Source organism: Natrix helvetica, assembly GCF_964273705.1.
Source record: "Natrix helvetica genome assembly, chromosome: 3".
NCBI classification, from domain to species: domain Eukaryota; kingdom Metazoa; phylum Chordata; class Lepidosauria; order Squamata; family Natricidae; genus Natrix; species Natrix helvetica.
The window spans coordinates 82,490,655-82,514,846 of record NC_138549.1 but is presented as its reverse complement, the minus strand read 5'-3'; the positions used below and the strand labels follow the sequence as shown (position 1 = coordinate 82,514,846).

General features: G+C 45.3%; 1 protein-coding gene and 1 long non-coding RNA gene across 5 annotated transcripts in view; one reads left to right on the top strand and one right to left on the bottom strand.

Moving 5' to 3' along the window:
• Positions 1 to 24,192, top strand: part of LOC309389992 — a 944,060-nt gene that overhangs the window by 179,732 nt on the left and 740,136 nt on the right. The gene's annotated exons all lie outside the window — the stretch shown is intronic.
• Positions 1 to 24,192, bottom strand: part of OLFM3 (olfactomedin 3) — a 246,512-nt gene that overhangs the window by 52,086 nt on the left and 170,234 nt on the right. For both annotated transcript variants that reach the window (XM_081946294.1, XM_081946293.1), the window contains exon 2: positions 13,304 to 13,450. In XM_081946294.1, the coding sequence (XP_081802420.1) occupies positions 13,304 to 13,450 (147 nt within the window). The remainder of the gene's footprint in view (positions 1 to 13,303; positions 13,451 to 24,192) is intronic.

Below are 24,192 nucleotides of genomic sequence, written 5' to 3'. Positions count from 1 at the left end.
CTTGAAGACTATCTGTACCAGTGACGTGCGGTCAGTAGAGACAAGGGAGGCAGGGCCTCACCTCTCTTCATGGAATAATAGTATATAATATTATATACTATATATATAATATTATATACATCCGTCCGGCCGCGCCTGGGAGACGCGGAGGGAGAAATGTTGTCGGCGCCTCCGGATGACGAACCAGTCACTTGCTTTCGTCATTGGGAGGCCGACAACATTTCTGCCTCCGCATCTCCCGGGCGCGGATGGACGAAGGTAGCCAGAATGGCGGCGAAGCAGTCCGGCGAGCAAGCGAGGCAGCGAGATCTTCGGTCACTCGTCCACCGGACTGCTTCCGCATCTCCCGGGCGCGGATGGACGAAGGTAGCCAGAATGGCGCCGAAGCAGTCCGGCGAGCGATCAAGCGAGGCAGCGAGCGAGGCAGCGAGATCTTCGGTCACTCGTCCACCAGACTGCATCGGCGCCATTCTGGCTACCTTCGTCCATCCACGCCCGGGAGATGCGGAAGCAGTCCGGTAGACGAGTGACCGAAGATCTCGCTGCCTCGCTCGCTCGCTCGCCGGACTGCTTCGGCGCCATTCTGGCTACCTTCGTCCATCCGCGCCCGGGAGATGCGGAAGCAGTCCGGTGGACGAGTGACCGAAGATCTCGCTGCCTCGCTCGCCGGACTGCTTCGCCGCCATTCTGGCTACCTTCGTCCATCCGCGCCCGGGAGACGTGGAGGCAGAAATGTTATCGGCCTCCCGATGACGAAAGCAAGCGACTGGTTCGTCATCTGGAGGCACCGACAACATTTCTCCCTCCGCGTCTCCCAGGCGCGGATGGACGAAGGTAGCCAGAATGGCGCCGAAGCAGTCCGGCGAGCGAGCGAGCGAGGCAGCGAGCGAGGCAGCGAGATCTTCAGTCACTCGTCCACCGGACTGCTTCTGTATCTCCTGGGCGCGGATGGACAAAGATAGCCAGAATGGCGCCGAAGCAGTCCAGCGAGCGAGCGAGCGACGCAGCCTGATCTTCGGTCGCTTCCAGAGCCGGAGCGGGATGGAGCAGCCACCGCCTTGGAAGTGAGTCGCGCGGACGGAGCTTTGGGGCTGAGGAGAGAGGCAGGGACGGAGGGAGTGGGGGGAGAGGAGCCGCCCCCCTCACCCCCCAGGCAATGGGGAAAGCTTTCCCGAAATGGGGGGGGGTATCGCGGGAAATAAAAAGGGCGCGCGCTGGGGGGGACGAAGGAGGCTTTGGCGTGCCTTAGAGGCGGGCGGGCAAGCAACGAAAGGAGCAGCGAGGGCGGGCGGTGGCTGCAGGCGGCAAGGCTTGAGCAGGGTGAAAGGGACTGGTGCCGGTGGAGAAAGTAATGCTACGCCGTGGTCCCCTTAATGTTCACTCAGGAAAGCAGAGAACGAGACCACGTGGTCTGCACACGTGGTCTGCACACGTGGTCCCATTCCCCGCCTTCCTGATGACGTCACCAGCCTCCCCAGCCATAACCCTCACCGCACGTCACTGATCTGTACTGAAGACCAGTTTTTGAAAATGTTGTTTTTAGGTAAGTCCGGAATTAGGAACTGTAACCCTTGTGATATGGTCAGATTTACAATTCTCATTCTCTCTACCATGGGCAAGAAAGCTGGGGCCAATGGAAAGTGAATGTCAACATCTGGTAGTTTTCCCTGTTCGCTAGTGTATGGGTGTCAAACTCAGGGCATCACATTGCCGACACATGACATATTGTGACATCTTCCCCCTTCAAGGAGCTGGAGTGGGCGTGGCCTGTGCATCACGCATCCAGCCCATGGGCCGCCAATTTGACACTCCTGCTCTAGTGCAATGATCAGTCATCACTGGAAACATTGAGAAGGTACTAGAGGAGGTACATTCGGGAGGACTTTATGCTTTTAATACTCTGGGAGGGACTGCCTTCTTTCAAAAGGGCTTTTCTCAAATCAGTTACAGAATCAAACTCATCCCTCAATTTCCTGAACATTTTAGGCCTGTTGTGTGTTAACAAAAATGGATCCAGAAATACAGTACAGTGTCAGCACACATGCTCCCTTTCACCTTGGAAAGATACCTCCCTTCACAGTTCAGAAGTTTGTTGATTCTGAAAGGCAGACTGTTTTATTTTATTTTGTATTTTTGCATCCAATAGCCAGTGTAAGAGGTGAAACGTCTAGGAACAGTGATGCCACAAGCCAACTGTTCAGAGAATGTTTGCAGCTACGTGTGCTCATTATGCAACCTACTGAGAGAATGTTCTGTCAGTTTGAGAGCTGAAATTATCCTGGAGATCTCTCTTATTGTGATTTTTTCGCTTGAGGTCAGTCATATTCTAGCCACAACTTTGCTTTCTTTAAGCTTGTTTTCCGTTGTACCTGATGGGACAATAGATCCTCTGTCACGTCTTTTCTACAGCAATGGGGGTGGGATTGGAAAGGGGGAAGAAGGTGACCCCTGGAACTTAAGCAGGGGTAGGTTGCTGCTGACATTACTGTCGGTTCAGTGTGGCAAAAACTTTGCTCTGCGCCTGTGAGCATTTGCAAATAAAAAGGTATGTGCATACACAAAACCTTAATATATGAAAAACATTTTTTTTGCACTGAAAATTGTTCTGTGCATTCGCAGAACCGAAAAACAAGATGGTGGCCCCGGAGGAGAACTGGGGCATGGCAGGTCTGGGTCGCTGCTAGTTCCAGCGACCCAGACCGCCAAGTTACTACCGGTTCGGCCGAACTGGTCCAAACTCATAGGAAGAAGGAACTTAAGATATCCCAGGATAATTTGGAGGTTCTGTACTCTAATTAACAGGTAATCCAAAAAAGTCTGTGATTGATGTTGAAATAATCTTTTATCATAGAGGAATGGGTTAACTATTTATTTTATAAGATGTGGATTATCTTAATCGTTAAGTGCAACAGGTGTATTAAAGCACGTTGTGAACAAATTTGGACAAAGTGACCTTGAAGAAGCACCACTGTGAGCGCCACTAATTAATGCACCTTTACATGAGCAAATGCTAAGGGGTGACTATAAGACCAATTACGGTATTTTAGGATTGTAGCATGACTGTTCATCTTCACCACATAAGAAATGACTAGTGTCTTTTGCAGTAGAACCTGGCAGTAGGCCACTCAATGGAAAGGAAGCTATATTGGATTGCCTGTTCAGGGCTGTCAGATGTCAGCTTGTCGCTTGTGACAAAAGAATGCCCTCCGGTAGATCATCTGTCCAGGCAAGTGGCAGCATCTAGCTAATTCTGATTGATCTTGGAAAGCTCAATCTCATTAGCACTTGGATGGAAGAACGTAACGGACATCTCATTTCTCTCAAGAAAATCTCAGAAGGCAGTGATGGCAAACGATTTCTATACTCTTGCCAAGAAAACAACATTCAGGGATTTCTCCAGGAGTTGAAGGAGCCTTTACTTTGAACAAAGGTGTGGAGAGTAAGAAAGAGGATTTTGAAGGAGATTTGCTTGATCTGTTGCCCAAACCAAGGGGGCTGGAGCATTTTAAAAATCAACACTACAGGAAGGCTAAAATTAGAGGAGGCTTTGATTGCTGGGCAGATTATTTACTTGGGTTCTCTTAGGGATTCATCGTCATCTTTGCATTTCCATTTCTCCTTCTACATAGATACAAACTCAAATAAACTGCTCCAAACTCGACTGCAGAAAACACGACTTCAGTAACAGAATGGTCAATGCCTGGATTGTACAACCTGACTCTGTTGTTACATCCTCTAACCCCCCACAGCTTCAACCTTAAACTGTCTAGTGTGGACCTCACCCCTTTTCTAAGTGGTCTGTAGGGGACGTGTATAAGCACACCAGCGTGCCTACCGCCCGTCCTACTGTCCCCATTTATTTGTACTCATTTCCTGTGTTCATGTCCATGTTTTTACTTATACCTGTTATCTCACACATTTTTGACAAACTAAATAAATAAATAAGCAAACAAACAAACAAGCTCTAAAAGCTTTGTGAAAAATCACAACCGCCTTTAACGTGCCAAGGTGTTATTTCAGGGAGGAAGCAGTGACTATTTTATAGCAAGCATAGCTTGATTGTTGATGCTTTTCTTGATAAAACAAACAATTGCTCTCTTAGCATCTTTACTTCATTCCCACCCTCCCCGAGGAACAGCAGTTTAATCATTTGGTTTCTGCAGTCGGAGTCATACAATTTACAGAGTTATTGAGAAATGGGGGGGTGGGGGACGACAATACATTTATAGGCAACAAGTGCACGCCTGGCATGTATTGCATAATCATTCCTGAAAACAATTGATGGAGTTTAATAGAAATAAAAGGGTGATTTGGATTGTATTCCAGCTAACGGTTGAACTGAGTAGAGAATTGGACCTTTGGATTTTCTGCAGGCATGGGTCAATGAGACGATGACCTTTTGAAATAATATTATAAACAGGGATGACACTTTTTTTAAAAAATTGGAGGCACACATTACCAAATGTGCACTGCACGGCAGCATTTAACAATGCCTGTTGCCCTGGGCGAGACCCAAAAGCATTACTGTAAATAAAGATTCTAAAGACTGACCACTTTCCCATTTCTTATTTTTAATTACAAGAATCTTACAAAAACTTAAGTTGCCTAACCTTGTTGTAGAAAAAAAGGTGATGATGACAAGAGGTTGCACATCTGGCTGAGCTTGTCTGGTCTCAGTAGCTACATTGGTACGGTCTCCTTCGTACTCAAAGGGAGACTACCTTGAAATAGCAGGACTGGGATGCTGAAGGACTTTTGGGAAGATGGTTAAGGTAAACCACTTACGTGCACTTGTGAAGAAAACTGCATGGATGTGTCCATGAAATCACTGGAAGCTCAGCTTGATTGGAATAACAAGGAGAACTCAAGGAGTTTAGCATTTATGAGTAAGCACAATTATTTATTTCTTTTCAATGAATTATTCAATGCAGACCTTATGCATTGGTTCATGCTTAAGTAGCTAATGGAATTTGAAAAGACACGCACACAGGATAAAGCAAAATATTAAAAAGGAATAATGCTAAAATAATTTAACCACTAAACTCCTAGCTGAAGAAACATGTTTAACTGCTCTCCCAAAAAGTGGACAGAATGCAGGTCCGGTGCAAATCTGAAGGGAAAGTATGAAAATCATGGAGTGACAGGTGGCTTCTATTAGCTTCTGTTGCATAAATATCCACAGTGACTATTTATATCAAAGTATGACTGTGTGCATACTCACTATACAGAGGCATAAGTGCATAAAGTGAGTTTTCTGTTCTACCATGGGACACCAACTCTCCAATGGGTTGGCTGAAATTGTAAGAATGTTCTTCTTTCAGCCTGAAGCCATTAACATCTCCTTCTGAGACTACTAATCAAAGAGAAGAGGACAATTCAGGGGGCCTAATGGAACATGCTTATTCCTCCCTGAAGCTTCTGACTCTCAAAAATCATCTCTATGAGCAGGATGGTGAGGATAAGCTAACAACATTTTTCTCAAAATGGTTTGGGTGGGAAAAGTCATGTTATTGAATCATCATTCAGAAGATTGTAATACAGGGTGAGCAATGCAGCAGAAAGACTAACTGGTCCCCAATCCTTGTTTTCATAAAGGTAACATCTGAGTCAAGCTGGACTCTTGGTGACTTCTTGACTGACCATATCTTTCCATTGTCAACAGTATGACACCGGTTTGCTACTGCCTCCTTCTGGGATGTTTTTTTTTAAAAAATATTTATTTCAGTCCCAGTCCTGGGTATTTCCTTACAACCCCCCCCCCCCACACTAATAGGGTCTGACTCATCTTTGCTTTTATAATCAGGCATTACAACCAGTTCATATTGCTCAACAATTGCTTTGCTGGATCACTCCAATGCTTTAACTGGTTTAACGTGTTGCTGGATTCATTGGTAAGATGGAATCAGAGCAATGGAGCCAGGAGATGAGAAAGAACGTTGGTTCTTACCTGAATGTGTCTTTTCAGTAGAATAGAGGGAGGGGTTACGCATGAGTTTTGTCACAGCCTGATTGGTCCATAGACTGAGGGAAATTTCTATAATATTCCTCCATTTCCCATTGGCTCCCAGCTTCCTCGATGTCGAAGGACTGCAACTGCAAAATACAAGCAGACCACGGGACCTCCTGGCCCTCCACCTGGCCCATCCCTAACGCTAACTAGGGTGGGTTGTAACCCCTCCCTCTATTCTACTGAAAAGACATGTTCAGGTAAGAACCAACATTCTTTTTCCAGTAAAATCGAGGGAGGGGTTATGCAATACCCAAGCTTAGTCCCAGGGAGGGAAAGGTTAGGACCCAGGGGGAGGGACGGCTGCCACTTGCTGTAAGACCCTGAGTCCAAAGGACGCCTCCACGGAGGCGAATACATCTAGCCGATAGTGGCGGATAAAGGGGGTCAGAGATGACCAAGTGGTCGCCCGGCAAATGTCCTCAAATGGGGCCCTGGTGGCCCATGCCGCCATGGTGGCGGTGCTCCGAGTGGAATGGGCCGTGATCCCTGCAGGAGGGGTCCGACTGGATGCTTCATAGGCCGTCACGATGGCCTGACTCAGCCACCTGCCAATAGTGGCCAAAGACACCCTGGCCCCTAAGGATCCGGGCTGAAATGAAATAAAGAGAGCCTCAGATCTGCGCACACCTGATGTTCGCCTGAGGTAGATGCACAAGGTGCGGCAGACATCCAGTTGGTTCCAGAGATGCTCCCTTTTGTGAGAACGGGCAGGACAAAAATTAGGCAAAATGATTTCTTGTGCCCTGTGGAATGGAGTGTTTACTTTTGGAAGAAATGTAGGATCCAGACGAAGGACCACCTTATCCTGGTGGAATTGGCATAGATCGTCCCTGGATGACAGAGCGCCCAGTTCTGATATGTGTTTGGCCGACGTAACTACGACCAGGAAGGCCACCTTCAGGGACAACAATCTAAGGTGGACTGTTCACAAGGGTTCAAATGGCACTCCCATTAAGGCCCTGAGGACAAGGTAGGTCCCAAGTGGGAAATCTATGTGCTGGGGGAGGCCTGAGATTTTGTCACTCCCTTTAGGAACCGCTTTATCAGGGGGAGGTAAGAGAGAGTGGAATTACCCTCCCTCCTGAGAACAGAGGACAATGCAGCCACTTGGCGATGTAGGGTGTTATGGGAGAGGCCCCCATCTAATCCCTTCTGTAGGAACTCGAGAATCTGGACCACCGAGAGTTCGGTTGGACAGATACGAAGTGGTTTGCACCACTTGACAAATGCCGACCACATGGAGTTGTAGATCCAAGTGGTTGACGGGCGCCTCGAGGCCTCGATGGTTGCTATGACCTTGGAGGACAGGTTAGCGCTCCTCAGGAGATGCCGCTCAAGTGCCAGGCGGTCAAGTGGAGCAACTGGGGCTCTGGGTGGATCAGGACCCCCTGGCACAGGGCGATCTCCTCCTGAGGTATCCTCTATGGGGGGGGAAACAGATAGCTGGACGAGGTCTGCAAACCAGGACCATCTGGGCCAATATGGGGCCAGCATGATGATGTGTGTCCTCTCTGTCACTACCTTCCTGAGGGTCCACAGGATAAGGGGAATAGGGAGAAAGGCGTAAAGGGGGCCTGGCAGCCATCTGCTCCTGGGGCGTCCGTGCCCTCCGCGGTTCGGGTCTGGAAGCGGGAGAAGAATCTCAGCAGTTGTGAGTCCGCCGGGGTAGCAAATAAGTCTACTAGCGGGGTGCCGAACCACCAGAAGATCTTCTGGAACAACTCAGGAAGGAATTGCCACTCGCCATTGTCGAGTGTTGCTTGGCTCAGCCAGTCGCCTGATGGTTGAATGTGCCCAAGATGTGCTCTAACACCAGTGATGACAAGTGTGATGTTGTGGCAGAGGTCTGAGGCAGTCCAGTGACCCTGTGCCAGCCTGGAGTCCATCAAGGCCCCCCAACTGAACAAGTCACTGTCACCCGGTCCGGTTCCCAGAATGTGCAACCCTATCTCAGAACCGGGGAAAGCCACTACTGGAGGGACAGACGTACGTCTGCCGGAAGACGAATGGATCAGAGGGAGTTGCTCATCTGCTTCCTCTGGAAGGGGATGAGAGTCCACTGGAGGGATTGTGAGTGCAGATGGGCCCAGGACACTATCCCTATGCACGACACCATCTTGCCAAGCAACTGAGACAAGGTCAGGATGGAAATTGACCAACTTCTGTGAACCCTGATTGCAAGTTTTCAGAGGCTGACCAGGCAGTCTGGAGAGAGATGGACCACCCCCGCTACTGAATCGATCACTGTCCCCAGGTGTAATATCTGCGTGGAGGGGGAGAGATGACTTTTGGGAAAGTTGACGGAGAACCCCAGGGACTGAAGGGACCGGATGGTAAGATGGATGCTGACTGCCTGAGAGTGGGACCCTGCCTGAACTAACACGTCGTCCAGATAACATTGGAGTCTCACCGGGGTGGAGCGAAGGTAAACCACCAATGTCACGAGGACCTTTGTGAAGGTACGAGGAGCGGAGGCCAGGCCAAAAGGAAGGGCACGGTATTGATAATGGAGGTTCCCGTGTGAGAACCTCAGGTACCTGCGGTGGGCTGGCAGGATCGGGATATGAAGGTAGGCCTCTGTTAGGTCTACCGAGGCCAAGAAATTCCCCCAATGGATCCCCTGAAGAATGGACCCGAGGGACGACATTTTGAAGCATCTGTAGACTAGATATTGGTTTAGACACTTGAGATCCAGAGTCGCCCTCCAGCCCCCCAAGCTCTTCGTTACCATGAACAGGTTAGAGTAATGACCCAATCCGCATTCTGCCAACAGAACTGCCTCCACCGCCTAAATGTCGAGAAGATGATTTATAGCTAGATCCATCAGGCATCGTCATTCCGGGTCCCGAGAGGGAGGGAACACCCTGAAGAGTGTTGGGGGTGGTGGAGAGGAACTCCAGTCATAGGCCATTCCTGATGGTGGACCTGGCCCAGGCATCCATGGTGATCAGGTCCCACTGATCCACAAAGTGTGCCAGGCAACCGCCTATGGGGAGATCCGGATTTGAGTCATTTCCCCCTGCGGAAGGAACGCCCGCTCCCCCCCCTTGCGCGAAAGGGCTGCCTGGACTGACCTTGGTAACTGCTTTGATCCTGGTAAAAGGGACGTTGGAATTGTCTGTCGGACCTAAAGGAATGGTACCTCTGCTGGTGGTCAGTCTCGGGAGCTCTATAAGAGGAACTACAGAATGGGGCTGGGCGAAAGTCTGTCTTCTTGGCATTGGAAGGAAGAACCTTTTTCTTATCCTTGTTCTCTATTAGAATAGGATCTAGTGCCTTACCAAATAGATTGGTGCCCATGTAAGGGGCAGCCTCCAGATTCCATTTGGTGCCCATGTAAGGGGCAGCCGCCAGATTCCATTTGGCCTTGTTGTCCATCTGCCAACTGCACAACCAAAGTAACCATCTGGAAGTTACCGACATGGCAAGAGCTCTAGAAGCATATTTTACGGAATCTAGAGTCGCATCGGCAGAGAATTGTGAGCGGCTATGATTTTAGTGATATCTTGATGCAGCCGCTCATCCTAGACTGGAATATGGTCCTGTAGTTGACGAAGTCACATGACAGTCGGGCGGTTAAAGTAAGACGCTGCCGCAGATTTGATTGCCCAGGCGGAAGAGTTAAAGTTTTTACGCAAGATAAGTTCCACACGCTTGTCCTCCGGCTTCATCTTATCAGCTGCGTCTGCGGAGACTACGGAGGAGGAAGAGACCAGGGCTGCTACTGGGGTATTGATTGCTGGTAATTGTAGAGCTTGGGCAAAAGCCTGCTCTACTTTGTAGAAGCGGCGATCGCTGCTACCAGGATTGGAAAAGATGGAAGGACAGGCCCACTGGTTCTTTACCACCTCTAGAAATAAGGGAGGGGCAGGAATCTCCTCCTTGTTTGTGGTGGTGTTAGAGAACATTGCCAGATTTGGATCCCTAGGTTGAGGGACCGTTGGGTCACCAGTTCCAATCTTAGTGGTCTTCCTGGCCTTGTGTAAAAGTGTCTTGAACATGACCGGTAGAAAAAAGGCCAGGAAAGGCTGGAGGATCAGTGGGAACTGAGTCCTCATCCTCCAAAAACCCCATGTCTTGATGGGTGTCCTCCCCCAAAATGGAGCCCTTTGCTGACCATGGAGGGAGGGTAGCGTGGTGCTGTCTGTGATGAGCCACTGGGGCCCTGCCAGATTGTGATGCCTTATCTCTCTGGGACATACCGGTGGCAATGTTCCGTGTTATAGCTGTGGAAATGAGCCTCCTAATACTTTCAGGAAGGAGATCCCCGTCCTCAAGGTCATCCTGCGATTGACCTGGAACCGGAGGTGCCTGAAGAACTAACCCTGAAGAGGTATGGTAGGAGCTAGAGGAGCCCTCCAAGGATCCACATCTCCACCCCCAATGGCTCTTGGGGAGATGGAGGGGAAAGGAGAAGCTTTCTGTCTGAGTTCCTGTGGGATCTAGCAGGAGAGACTGAAGGGGAAGAAGGGCTGAAACCTCTAGGAGGTGAACCCGAGTGGAGAGATAAGGGCCTGATAGGAGATCTGGATCTGCTGGCCGAGTTGGGCTAGTGGACTGGGCCTGCTTTTCTGCCCTGGCGATAGTTTTCTCCAGCGCCCTCTGTCATCTAAGCTCATCACTAGTGGCAACTCTGGAAGGGCGTTGATCAGCTGAGGGCTTAGAAGCCGTGGCCCTGGTTCTGGGCCTGCCTAATTGTCCTTCTCTGACTTCGCTTGGAGCCCCTGATGGGGCCTGAGGAAGCTCGGATCTTGTTGTTGCCATTGTAGCCACTCACGTGCCAGGGTATCAAGGCCACTAGGTCCCACCTGTGCCTGGGCCTTCGGAAGCTGTGGGCTGCGTGCTAGATAAGGACCTGCCAGCCTTGATCAATGGCCGCGATGCAGGAAGCAGAGTACCCGACCATGAGGCTTCTGGAAATGGCTGCCTCCACGTTGCCGCTTCAAAATGGCCACCGGAGCCTCCGATCACACTGCCGAGAGATTAAGGAAGGCCACGGCTTGCCTTTTAATAGCTGTGGATTGTCTTTTAACTGCCACAACTCTACGTGTTAGGGCAAGTTCGGAGCGGCAGGTAGGTAGCATGTTCGGGCAAGTTCAGAGCAGCAGGAAGATAGTGCGATCAATAGAAGTGCCACTCTCCGCAAGGAGACTCTGCATGGGACATACCCAAGCTTAACCAGCGCCGGAAAAAAAGCCGTGGTTTGCCTTTTAAGTTATGTGGCTCGATTGTTCTTCCTCCGAACTCACAGTCTAGCTCCTGGCAAGCTGCGCTTTGAAATCTGTCACCTCCGCTGGCCCGGGAATCGGACAGGGTCCCTGGCCCCACAGAGTAGGAGGCGCGGTGCCCCAAAGGGCTCTCCTATCCTGCGCGAGACACAAACAACTGTCCCTAGGGGCCGCAGCTGAGATAAATTTAGTAATTTAGATTATCCAATTAATCCAATCAAATCTATGAATTTTAATCAGATTAACAATAATTTGAAGGTTTCCTACCTAGGAGCCAAAGCAGTGCTTGGACCCAAAGACTGAGAGGAAACTGGGAGCCAATGGGAAATGGAGGAATATTATAGAAATTTCCCTCAGTCTATGGACAATCAGGCTGTGACAAAACCCATGTGTGACCCCCTCCCTCGATTCTACTGGAAAATGTAACACGGTACTATCTGTGTCAGGAATGATTAATGACAAAACACACCAAAGGCAGTGAGGGCTGATTGGAATTCAGCAAGGCTAGGTCAATGAATCATCCAGAGGTGCAACAAATAGAGTACTATAGCATAGCCACAGTACTGTATATCTAACTGAAATTATTTTCCCAAAAGTTTTGGTGGGATTCAGTGGTGGGATTCTGCCACTTCTTACCGGTTCAAGCGAACCGATAGCAGCGGCTGCTGGAGGCTCTGCCCACCCACCCCAACGTAATATGCAACCTTCTGCACATGTGCAGAAGGTGGTGTGCATGCGCAGAATGCGGTGCACAAGGATGGTGGCGCGTGCGAGTGTACCGAGCGCATGCGTGACCGCGTTAACATTTGCAAACCAGTAACGAAGGGAAGTGAATCCCACCACTGTCGGGATTCTTTGGTAATTTTAGGGACTAGTTTCAGGATGCTCTTGTCAATTAAAATTAGGCTTTCTCAAATTGAAGGAATCTGTATACCGTACAGCAATGCTCTCAGTTAACACCGTGTGTCTGGTTTTCACATCATTAATTGAACAGCTCAATTGTAGACTTTCTTGTTAGCCTAGGATTTTAGATCCAAGAAGTTATAATTTAGATTTATGGACTCTTAATGTCCATTACGTTCTGGATATTTCAGGAAACTTCTGATATGGTACAAGTTATAATTCTGAAAAACAGGTGAGTAATTGGACCCTGAATGAGCCCATAAGGATTTAATGAATTAATTTCTTACTGCATACTAAGATTTATTTCATGGAATTTACTGCAACTATACTGCTTTGAACAGTATCATTTTATTTTAGATTACTAAAATTAAACTTGCCTAATCATCATTAGAGTCTTTATTGTCCCATTCCCAGCAATTTCTGTTTTCAGGACAGCATAACAAAATAAATTACATCAATGAACCAGAATGTTTTGTTTCTTTGCTTTTGTTTGTAACTGCTTTTTTGCTGCTTACAGAAATATTTTCTTATAAATACTTATTAGAGAGCCTGAAAGCACTGCAAACATACATTCTCACTTCCCAGAAATTAATGGCAAGCTTGGTGCATAATCATTTTTTGACTTATTATCTTATATATTCTAGAAAGTGCTTATTGTAGCACGGTTGATTATTACATGGAGAAAGTGGTTAAGGAGAAACTTTTTAAAATTGAAAATACATTATTTGTGTAATGGAAAGACAGAGTTAGTGGGGGAAACAAATCTCCATAAATACCTTAATTTGAGAACCGACTGACTGCAGCTTCAGGCCTGCAAATGAGCCCGGGGTGACATTTTAAAATCCATTATCCCAATACTTTGAGATGGAAAATTCACTGAAACTACAATGTGTGCCCTCAGAATAGTATTGTTGCAGTTTAGAAAGCAAGGAAAAGTTGACTTCTCAAAAAGAGGAGGAAACCATTTTGCACCCAGTCGCTTGCATCATAATCTGTGTTCTCTTTAAATCAAGGTTTCCGAACCAGCAGCTAGCTGGGGAATTCTGGGAATTGAAGTCCTCATGTCTTAAAGTTGCCATGGTTGGGAAACCCTGCTTTAAATATTGTACTTCCTCTGCGTCGCTGAACAGATCAATCAAAGGAACACAATGAGTATGCTCACCTTCTCAAGCAGTTGCCTTAACTGCTTGCTTTTAGCATCCCTGGAGCATAAGTTTTGTTCTGGTGCAACCACAGTACAAATGCATCGTCCATCTGGGTCTTGCGCGGAACTATAAACCTGCCACCCTTCTTTGGGACTGATTTGAGTCTGAAAAGAAAACAACAAGGTGTACTAAGTGATGAGCTAGCACTGATGAAAATTGAACATTGGAGTGGTCTTTGCAAATGACTTTTCCACCCCCCAAAAAAATCAATCAATGCCTTAGAAAATAAAGATGTTTAAGAATGCGTAATTGCCTTAGAAAAGATGCCTATGGTATCAATAACATCTTATTTATTTATTTTAAATAGTGATATATCCGCCTATCTTCCAGCCAACTCTGGGCGGCTCCCAAACAAAGATTTTTTAAAAAAATTCCATACAAAATCATTTTAAAAGTATAAAACGATTAAAACATAAAACAACAGAAATCTAATGCCAATCCATACTAATGTACCACCATCATGCTTGGTGGTAGTGGTGGTGAGTCGATTTTTTAAGGCTTTACAGAAGACTAAAAGGGTGGAATTGGATTTGCTTCATGATTGCATGATTTACTTAACAACAAGGCTGAACTTCAGAGGGCAAGATATTCCGTAAGGCAGGAGCTGCCATGAAAAAGGAACACTTCCTAGTTCCCATTGGATGACAACATTTGTGTGAAGAAACCAGCAACATGCCCACTTTCTTCCACTCGTAGGATGGGATCTCTTTAGGGCAGAGGTGTCAAACTCAAATCATCATGGTGTCATCACATGACTTTCCCCCTTCACTAACCCAGGCGTGGGCGTGGCCAGCATGTGATGCATCTGGCCTGTGGACCATGAGTTTGACAGTCCTGCCTTAGGAAAAGAGTGTCCAATAGGTAGTCTGACCCTGTGCCAGTGGTGGGTTATGACCGGTAGGCTCTGGTACGGGCGTACTGGTGCCTGCCGAGAGCACCAGGTACCGTTCCGGTACAGTGCTCCGGAGGGCCCACCCACCCACCCTCCTTACCAGTATTTGAAGTTTTCGGGGCTTCTGTGCGGATGCACGGAGTGCATGGTGCCTGCATGACGCTCCGCTGAGCAGCTGGAGCATCGCAGGTGGTGAGTCCGCATGTGTGGGCTGCGCGCTTTCATGTGGTGGGCGCCCGGCCCCGTTGCACTGTTCCGGTTGCAATGGGATCCGGAGCCTACCACTGCTCTGTGCCCATGCAGGGCTTTAAAAGTAATGACCAAAAATGAAACATGCACTATCTTGCCTATTCAGCTGATGCTATTTCTCCTTCTCCTTTAGTTTAAACTTCTTTATCATCATACAGAATCCAGTTTAGCTGTGACCATATCACTATCCTGCTCTTGCAAAAGCACTTAGCGTTTCTTTTGGTGTCATGTACATACATCAGGCTTGGTCAGAGGTTACAACAATACCAATGGAACATCTGACAGGCACAGTGCCCTGCTCCTCTCCTTCATTTTACCACTAGTTTGGCCTTGGTGTTGGCCTTAGTTCTTTTATCTTCGCCTGCAGTGAAAATATGGAGGAATTTACCCAAAACACTTTCCTTCTTCCTTCAGTGTCATTCTCAAATCAAAGAACAAATGGGTGTAGTGGTTGTGCTGGCAGATCTGCATAGGATAATTGCTGTTACATCCACAGCAAGAATCGTGGTGGCACAGTGGTTAAAATGCAGTATTGCAGGCTAACTTTGCCTACTGCTAGGAGTTCGATCCTTACCGGCTCAAAGTTGATTCAGCTTTCCATCCTTCTGAGGTCTGTAAAATGAGGACCCAGAGTGTTGGGGGAAACATGGTGATTCTGTAAACTGCTTAAAGAGTCCTGTAAATCACTATGAAGGGGTGTATGTATATCTAAGTGCTATTGCTATCCCTGCTGGAAAAAAAAATCAGAGTTGTTTGTTGTACTTACAGTTTAACTTATCCTATTACACAAAGTTCTTGGGCAAAAAAAAAGGAGAAAACCAATGTATCTTGCTTTCTATCATTTGGGTTATTTGTACATTTGGAGCCTAATATCTGGTCCACCTAATATCTGTAACCTCCAAAATTCTTATTAGCCAGCCTATACTGGATTTGTGGGGAAAAAAATATCTGGATCACTTGAATAACAGTAGCAAAATATGCCCTCTTTAATCGAGAGCTGGCAATGGAAATGAAGGGTAGCTGTACTTTCTTAACTGTTTTAAAATGGCTACCTCAGGCCACATGTGACTGTGATACTTATTTATTTATAAAATGTATTGGCCGCCCATCTTACCATATTGCTAGAGGAAATGAGGTGAAATTTCTTACACCCTGCCCAAATTCTTTTTTTTTAAAAAAGAGATGTTTTAGGCCTGCTGGGGGATTAATACTCATATTTCATAAATTACTGCAGCAGTAATAGATTCAGCAGCTGCAGTACTAGAAGTTAACAGTAGCAACAGCAGAATTAAAAATGCTGTTCAGCTGCCAAATCTTGACAATCCTGGGGAGGGGGATTGTGGAGGATTCCACACACCACAAAAGAATAAGTTAGGGGACACAATGGGGACTGGGTTCATGGCCACCCTGGCTAGACTCTTCATCTTTATTCTCAAGTAGAGTAAAGTTTAGATAACTACATATTTCTTTGCTTATCCCTTTCCTTTTCTTCCTTGTGACTCCCTTCCTTTTTCTGGTTCCAAACATTATCCTCACTAAACTCTTTGCCTCTGTTCTGTCTTCTTTTCTGACAAATTAATGGGCAACCATTGCCCTTTTATCTTGTAACTGTGCGGTTTCTTCCTCATTGTTTGTATTTATTGCTGTTTTACCTGTTTTGACTTTTGTAAACCACCTTGAAATCGCTGATAAAAGGCAGGCCAATAAACAACATGTCTTTTTTAATTGGAAGCCTCCTCCCCATGGGCCAAGTAAGGCAGTGACTCCAAAGTGGGATTCAAGGCAGTGAATCAATTTGATTTTCCCCTGCACAGACGTGTCTTTTGCTTCCTTGCAAGCATGGAATGTAGGCAGCTCTCTCCATCTAGCTGACATTTACTTAAACAGGAAAGTAAAGGCAAAAACGTGTGCCGTTTCTTTCAGGAGAATACAGTCTTGCTAGCTGGCTCTCAAGAGACCTAGAAACTACTCACTGATTTGTGAAAGAGGACGGAAGCTTCCCTAAAAGTGTTATGGGAAGTACACCAAACACATTTTTCTTACATAAAATCCTTGCTATTACTTTATGTTAGGCTTTATGTTAGTGACGTGCAGTCAGGTGAGGCAAGTGAGGCACAGCCTCACCACTCTCATCATGAAAAAAAAAGTAAAAGAAAAAAGCTGAGCTAGTTACTGCCTCACCATGGATGACTCTGCTTAACTGTTAAAAAAGCTGGAAAAGGTATGTGTGGGTTGGAGGGAGGGGGAGGAATTCAAACTTCATCCTCCTGGTGCTGTGCAGGGCTTTGGGCAAAGGCTGGAGGGAAGGACCCTGGCTCGCTTGTGCTCTCCCTCCCCAAGAGTAGTTTGATTGCAGGCAGAGCCACGTTGTGGGGCCAGTGTGTGTGCTACAGCATGGCTCTTTGCCTGGCTTCCTGCCTCCTCCTGTGGTCTCCTCACTGGTGCTCTCCCACCCCAAGTGTAGTGACTTCCTCCCCAGGCCCCCATTCATTTCTCTCTCTCACACACACAGCTGGATAAAACTATATAAAAATCTAGCCCAGCTTCACTGATTACAAGTTTGAAAAGGCAACGTGGCTCCTCCTGCAATCAAACTACACTTGGGGAGGTAGAGCACAAGCGAGCACTGAGGAGACCACAGGAGGAGGCAGGAAGCCAGGCAAAGAGGCATGATGTAGTACACACACTTCCCCCCAGCCTCTTTCTTTTGGAAGGCTCGGATCGGCTCCCCTCCGGCTTCTCTGCCTCTCCTCTCACCCCAGCCTGCCAGCAGAAGGTGGTGGGTGGGCTTTATTGTGTTCCAGGCATTTCCCACCCAGACAGCAGGCTGCATTTGCAATGGTGGAGGTGTTTGGGAAAGGCAGCAGAGGAATGGGGGGGGGGGATGGCAGAGGAGCTGCTTTCAAGCCACTGGAAAAGATATCCAATCCAACTTTTGTGGGGGGGGGTTTGTTTGAGAGTGAGTGAGAGAGGGAAGGGGTAGGAGAGATAGTCCAATCCAACTTCTGTGTGTGTGTGTCTGTGTGTGTGTGTGTTTGAGAGAGGGGGAGGAAGGGAGAGAGGGAGGAAGGAGGGGAAGGAGAAGAAAAAGAAAAAGAAAGAAGGAGCAAAGGAGAAAAACAAATGCTGTCGCTTTAAATTGGAACTGAGCATGCCTGGCTGTGGAATTCTGGGAGTTGAAGTCCACAAGTCTAAAAATATTTGAAACCCAGCACTGTGTCAGTGCCTCACCAGTCATAAACCTCACCGCACGTCACTGCTGGTACTAAGTTTGATTTGATGGACAGGCCACATATTTTTATTAACTCAGCAATTACTCATCTGAGCTCTTTCCAGAGTGCTTGGGTAGAAGGCATTTGAGCTCAACTAGTAGTCAGCAAAGTGTCTCAGGATGTGGGGGGGATATTTTAAACCCATGTGGGCTACTGGTTAACTGTTTTTCACTCCTTCTTGGCAAGTGGCATAGTAATTGCAGGACATGAATTTAGATTTATGATTTAGAAGCTTTTGAAAATATTACAGAAATATTTTCCAGAAAATCTGCTGCCCTAGAAAGTTTTCAATAGATTTTTTTCAATATTCCATTCAAACACATTGCAGCACAACAATGTATCTACCAAACCAAACATGTCAATGCATCAAAATCAACCCACAATGGTTCCGTAATATATTTCATTCAATCTTCAAACAGATCAGGCACACTTGAATAGATATGACCTTTTAAGTTATGCTGAAGTTCTTTTTCAAATATGAATGTTTGATCCCGGGTTAATTTGTTTAATAAAAGACAGAACCATCTGTAGTTGACCAAAGGTGGGTCTATAGGGGAGCTCTTTTCATTTCTTTTCATAGCACCAGTAGGTTTTTTCCCCTCATCAAATGTTTGAAAACATATACTATTGAATGCAGTGTAGCATCCTGTACATTTAGAACATGAGTACCACATTTTAATGCAGTATTGAAACTGAAGGGGAAGTAAACATTTGAAAATCCATATACTGTAGGCCGCACAACTGTACAATTGTGGAAAAGGTGGAAGATCAAGTAGGTAATTTTATGTTCTTTTTTTTTTTTAAAAAAAACAAGGTAGGGAAAGCGTGGCCTCCGGAATGTGTTCTAATTTCTTTATAGCCATAGAAAATGGGTGTGTTTCTGCTTTCCCCTATTTTGTAATTGGAAGTCAGTCATTTACAAATTTAAATAATAACAATACATCCCTATAGTTATATTGATACTTATATCTGCTCCCTCCCAGAAATGGAGGTGGAGGTTTACTTTAGGAAATCATCAAAGAAGAAAAGTGCATTGGCTGATTATGTAAAAGACAACCAAAAATAAGCATTGATGCAAGTTAAAAATTGGGACTGCTGAATCTTGTTTTCCCAATGTACAAGTCTCCACAACCACTCCACAAACGCATGGCGCAACATAGAACAAAGTCACTGGGACAGGATTCAGCAGTCCATCTACATCTGAAAGACAAGGGGCACTACTTTGAAGACAAGAAGGTTTGCATTCTGGATAGAGAAGGCCACTGCTTTGAAAGAGGATATCTATGTTAAAATTAAACAGCCCTGGCTCAACAGAGGGGGAGAGATACAACACCACCTATCTCCTGCTTACAAGTCAGTCAGTCTTTCAGCAGTCCCAAGATAGTTAACTGCCGGAAACCGGAAATTCAGCTTCCTGGCATGCACATGCAGGCCTGGGAACTGCTCTTCCGGTTTCTGGTGGTCCCACACGGGTGCGTCAGGGAGCTGCTCTTCTGGTTTCCAGTGCTCCCCCCCGCATGCACGCACACTCCCATTTTAGCACTCGTGATGTCATCTCCATTTCTAGCTGAGGGAGCCAGCATTGTCCAAAGATGTTTCCACGATCATGTGGCCAGCATGACTTTATGCTGAGGTGCACAGAACGCTGTTACTATCCCATCAAAATGGTACCTTTTTATCTACTCACATTCGCATGCTTTTGAACTGCTAGGTGGGCAGGAGCTGGGGCAAGTAATGGGAGCTCACTCTGTTGCATGGTGCTCGGGCCTCGAATACAGGCTGTCAGCTTTCCAGTTGAAAAGCTTGAAAGCTGTCAACAGAACTTTAACTGCTGAGCCATTGAGAGCCTGGCGAATTTTTGCTAAACTTTTTTACAATTTTTTTTTCCATTTAAGTAACACAGCTGCTTTCAGGATGTTATATGCTGGTAATATTGCAAAGGATATTAGCATTGAACAAACATGATTCATTATGGTATCCCTCATAGATGCATAGTCTCCTGTGCCCTAAAAACCTTTCCAAGCCTGATGGACTCTCAGTTCCTCTCATCAAGAACCTCCTTCTGGTATTCACATGAAATCTACGGTATGTCCCTACAATTTCAATCCCTTGGTCTAGTCCTGTCTTTGGAATTTAAGAGACCAAACCTGCTTTTTCAGGAATTTCAAAATAGAATAGAATGCTGGATACACTCAGTTCTGAAACATTTCAAGGCTTCCCTCATCAAAGTTGCTTCAAATTTGCATTCTCCAGCAGAAATTCTACACTCATTCATTATACATGGGCATCCAAGGTAATTTTGCAACTACATTAGTATCTAGCTAGCTTTATGAAAACTCCCAGAATCATGCTCAAGTCAGTCAACCTCTGAGTTTGTACATTTATAGCATTTTGTATTATTTTAATTGGGAATGGGAGGAGTAAATTACAGTATATGCCATAATGAAAATATGGGTGCATGAATCTTTTCTTTCATTATTCATATCACAGGGACAATTTAAGAGTTACAAACCATATAAACCCAGCTGCCAAAGAAAAAAACAACAGCATCAGCTGCTACGTAACACAATATTTTTGAAGCAATTTGCATAAAATGTTTTTCGTGAAAAAAGCTGTCCTTTAAATATATGGAATTTCACAAAATTGAACCAATATGGCACAGTGGTTACAACAGTTCTCCTCATCCAAGTATCCTCCAGATACTCTATTCATATGACCATGAATCCAGAATGCCCAGCCAATATGGGCTTTTGAATTCTGGATGTTGTAGTGTCAATTGAGTAGAAGGGCCTTCAAATTTCAAAGGCCCAAGAGATACACCTGTTGAAATTTTGGTTTAATATTTAGATATGAAGCTTTTGGGATAACCTTACATGATAGAGTCTCTGTTACGCTAAGAATACAGGTGGGACAAAAATAGAAAACAACAAACAATATTTTGGTTGAATAACACACACATATATGGATGTATACATGTTAGTTAACTCTGCTGTGCTTCTTCAAGTAGATCTCAGCTTCCTGTGACTTCATGGTCACATCAATGTACTTCTTGTAGGACTAATATGATAGCGGTTTCTGCTCCTTTCTTCCAGGATGTCTGTTTTTTTCAACTTTGCAGTATATTATACAGCCCTGATATTAGTTAGCTGTCTCCAATCCAAGTAATAAAGAAGAATAGCCCCTTAGCTTTTTTAAGAATGCAAAGTTATTGAAAAGTAGTGGCTGTCACTTAGTTGTCTGAGATGCCCTCAAGCCAAGCTCAACTTCTGGTGACTACATGGACACATCCATATTGCTTTTTTGACAACAATGTAGAAGTCATTCATCATTGCCTTTTTCTGAGAGGCTATTTTCAAGTTCCTAATCTGCTCAGGGTCCTAAAATTTCCACTAGTCTTCTATGCAAATACTAAACCAGGTCCGATTCTGTTTAGCTTCTGATCCCTGATGAGGATATCTAAGTACTACCTAGATTTCTAAACATAAATGGTATTCATTTTAAATACCAGAAAAAATCAAGAGGAGAAATAGCTAACATATAACGTCATGCAGGAAATTCTTCTCCAAGGATTGATCTTATGCTTTTTAAATTTTATTTATTTAAAACATTTGTATGGCCACTCGTCTTAAGAACTCTGGGCAGTCCAAAACCATGTTATAAACATATCATACAAAAATAGACACAGAAAGAACAACAATTTGGCACTATAGCCAAACTTCCTTGATGCAACCTACCACACTTTCTCCCAACTCCAGCTTTACTTTATCCCAACTCTTGGAGAAAAGGGCAACTTTTCATGGCTTTTCAGAGAGTGAAAAAGATAGAGATTTGCAAGATCTCAAGGAATAGTGTGTTCGAAAAGGCAACAGTTATTATGAAAAAGACACATTCCCCAAGTCCTGTAAGATGGCAATATCTAAAGCAGGGGTGTCAAACTCAATTTCATTGAGGGCCACATCAGGGTTGTGTTTGACCTCAGGTGGGGCGTGGCCAGCTCTAAGTCACTTGTGTTGGGCTGCCTGTGGCGGCCCGACTGCTTTGTCAGCAAAAATGGGCTGCCAAGCTCCATTTTTAGCTGCAATGGCCTCCTGCAACCCTGTCAGTGAAAAAGGAACTTGGGAGGGCTGCCCACGGCCTTCCTGAGCTCTGTTTTCACTGGCAGAGGCACTGAAGAGTCCTTCACTGTTTTAAGGGCAGCCCTGTGGTCCAGATATAAGCACCCCACAGCCCGACCCCTGGGCCTTGAGTTTGACACCCCTGCTCTAAAGGAAGGGAATTGAAGAACACCTTCTCTATCTGATGGGCAGAAAACCTACAGGGAGGGGCAATCTCACAAGTAAACTGCCAATGTAAGGTTTTAAAGGTAGTAACCAGCACTTTGAATTGTCTGCAAAAGACAATGCAGCCAATTGAACCAATGCAGTTCACATAACAGAGGTATAACATGGAGAAATCTAGGACCACTCAGCACTGCATGCCACTGCATTTTGGAACAGTTGTAATTTCTGGGTGTTCTTCAAGGACAGCTCCATGTTAAGCACATTGCAGCAGTCCAACCAAGGCACGAATGACTGTGAGCAAGGGCTCCTGATCTTGTATAAAAGCTTATGTTGATAATCCAACATAAACTTTGTATAATAGGAGGCAACCACAGACTTGGGGGAGCTCTGGATTATTCTGTTGTGCACTAATTTGAGTAAAATTGAGATTTATCTATAGTTTGATGGCTGTCCTAATTCTGTAAGCCTGTGAAAATTTAGGAAGTCACAGTGATACAAAGATACATGGAAGCTAGTGATATCTTATCTAAGTCACCCAAATATCTGATTGCATTGTTATTAATTCTATAGAATTTATTGTAAATCTGGAAAGAAATTTTACAAAAAACTGCCTATTTAATTCTTTGTCACTCAAAGCTGGAGTCTGAGAAGCGATCACATCAAAAAGCAAAATCCCTCAAAAAGAATGAAATTCTGAAAAGGCTCTATCTGAACTGCTTGTAAGAACATCAAAATATCCCTTGGGATACACTTTAGCACATTCCATTTTCAAGATGTACATGTCTTATTTACAATGCAAGCCAGAATATCACATCACCTGGCTTTCCCTGAAAGCTTATAATTAAACCAAGCGAAATAAAGTAAAACAGGCCATAAAATCAAAAGCCAGCAGAAATAAACAAGTAAATAAAACAACAATGCCCAAATAAACAAAAACCACCTCAAATAGACAAGACACCAAGGTTAGTACCATCAGGCAAGCCTGCTGTTCTATAATAACCGGATAATGAAAAGGGTCCTCCTTATTTCATGCTGGTATCAAAACAGACCTATGAAGATGATCTAAAATGGCACCTTCTAGAGGCACTCTAGATGGCACTCCCTTTAAATAGCCAGATCTCAGGGCATAAATCCAGGTTTTAACATTGGGCCTGAAATGGAATGTGAAGTGGCTCAAATAAAAAATTAATGGTGTATATGCTGTTGAAATTATTGAGTCCTGGGTAGGAACCTCAAAGTTCCCAAACCATTTAAAAAACTGACTCATGCATAATGTATCACAGCCATCTAAAGTATAAAGCAAAATGTATGGCTGCATCTGAAAGCTAAAATTCCCCGTTGAGTATGTATGGTAGGAAACTTGCTATGCTATTTATCTCCAAATACAAGGGAGTTGTTTCACTCCTGAGTGGGAATGAGGAAAAAAAAAAGATTACTCCTCAATTCTGCTTTCTCCGATCTTTTGTCACTGGAAAGGACAGGGCTTTCTGCATAAGTGCAACGTTTATGTGGAATTTACTCTCCAGTTCAACTGTTCAGCAATCAGGTAATGGGATGAATGTGCAGCCTACATCCTAGATAGATTCCCATCTTGTCCTCGTTCACAATTATATTGTTTCCACAATAAGGTCTAACCAGCTTGGAAAAGCTGGGCTGCTTATTTATTGATGAAACTTCCTGCCACCTTTTTGCCAAGCATTTCTAATAATGGCTTAATAATACATCACAAGCTTTTGGTGAAATTGAAATGCCCACAGAATAAAATACTGGTGATGGTGATGGCTGCTATTTAGGGAAAACAGAAGAAGCAGCCATTTGAACAATGATAGGTGTTTCTGCTGCAGATGTAATGAAATCACATTGCCAAAAGATGGATGGGTGAAAAAAAACATTTTCTTAGAACTCTGCCTGCCTGCCTGCCTGCCTGCCTGCCTGCCTCTCTCTCTCTCTCTCTCTATCATCTATCTATCTATCATCTATCTATCTATCTATCTATCTATCTATCTATCTATCTATCTATCTATCTATCTATCTATCTATCTATCATCTCTAGTTACTCATCTCACAGAAATGGGCAGTGTACAAAAGAGAATTAAAAAGTGTTACTAAAAATGTTTAATGGATCATATGAAACGATCCTGATTCAAAGGGGA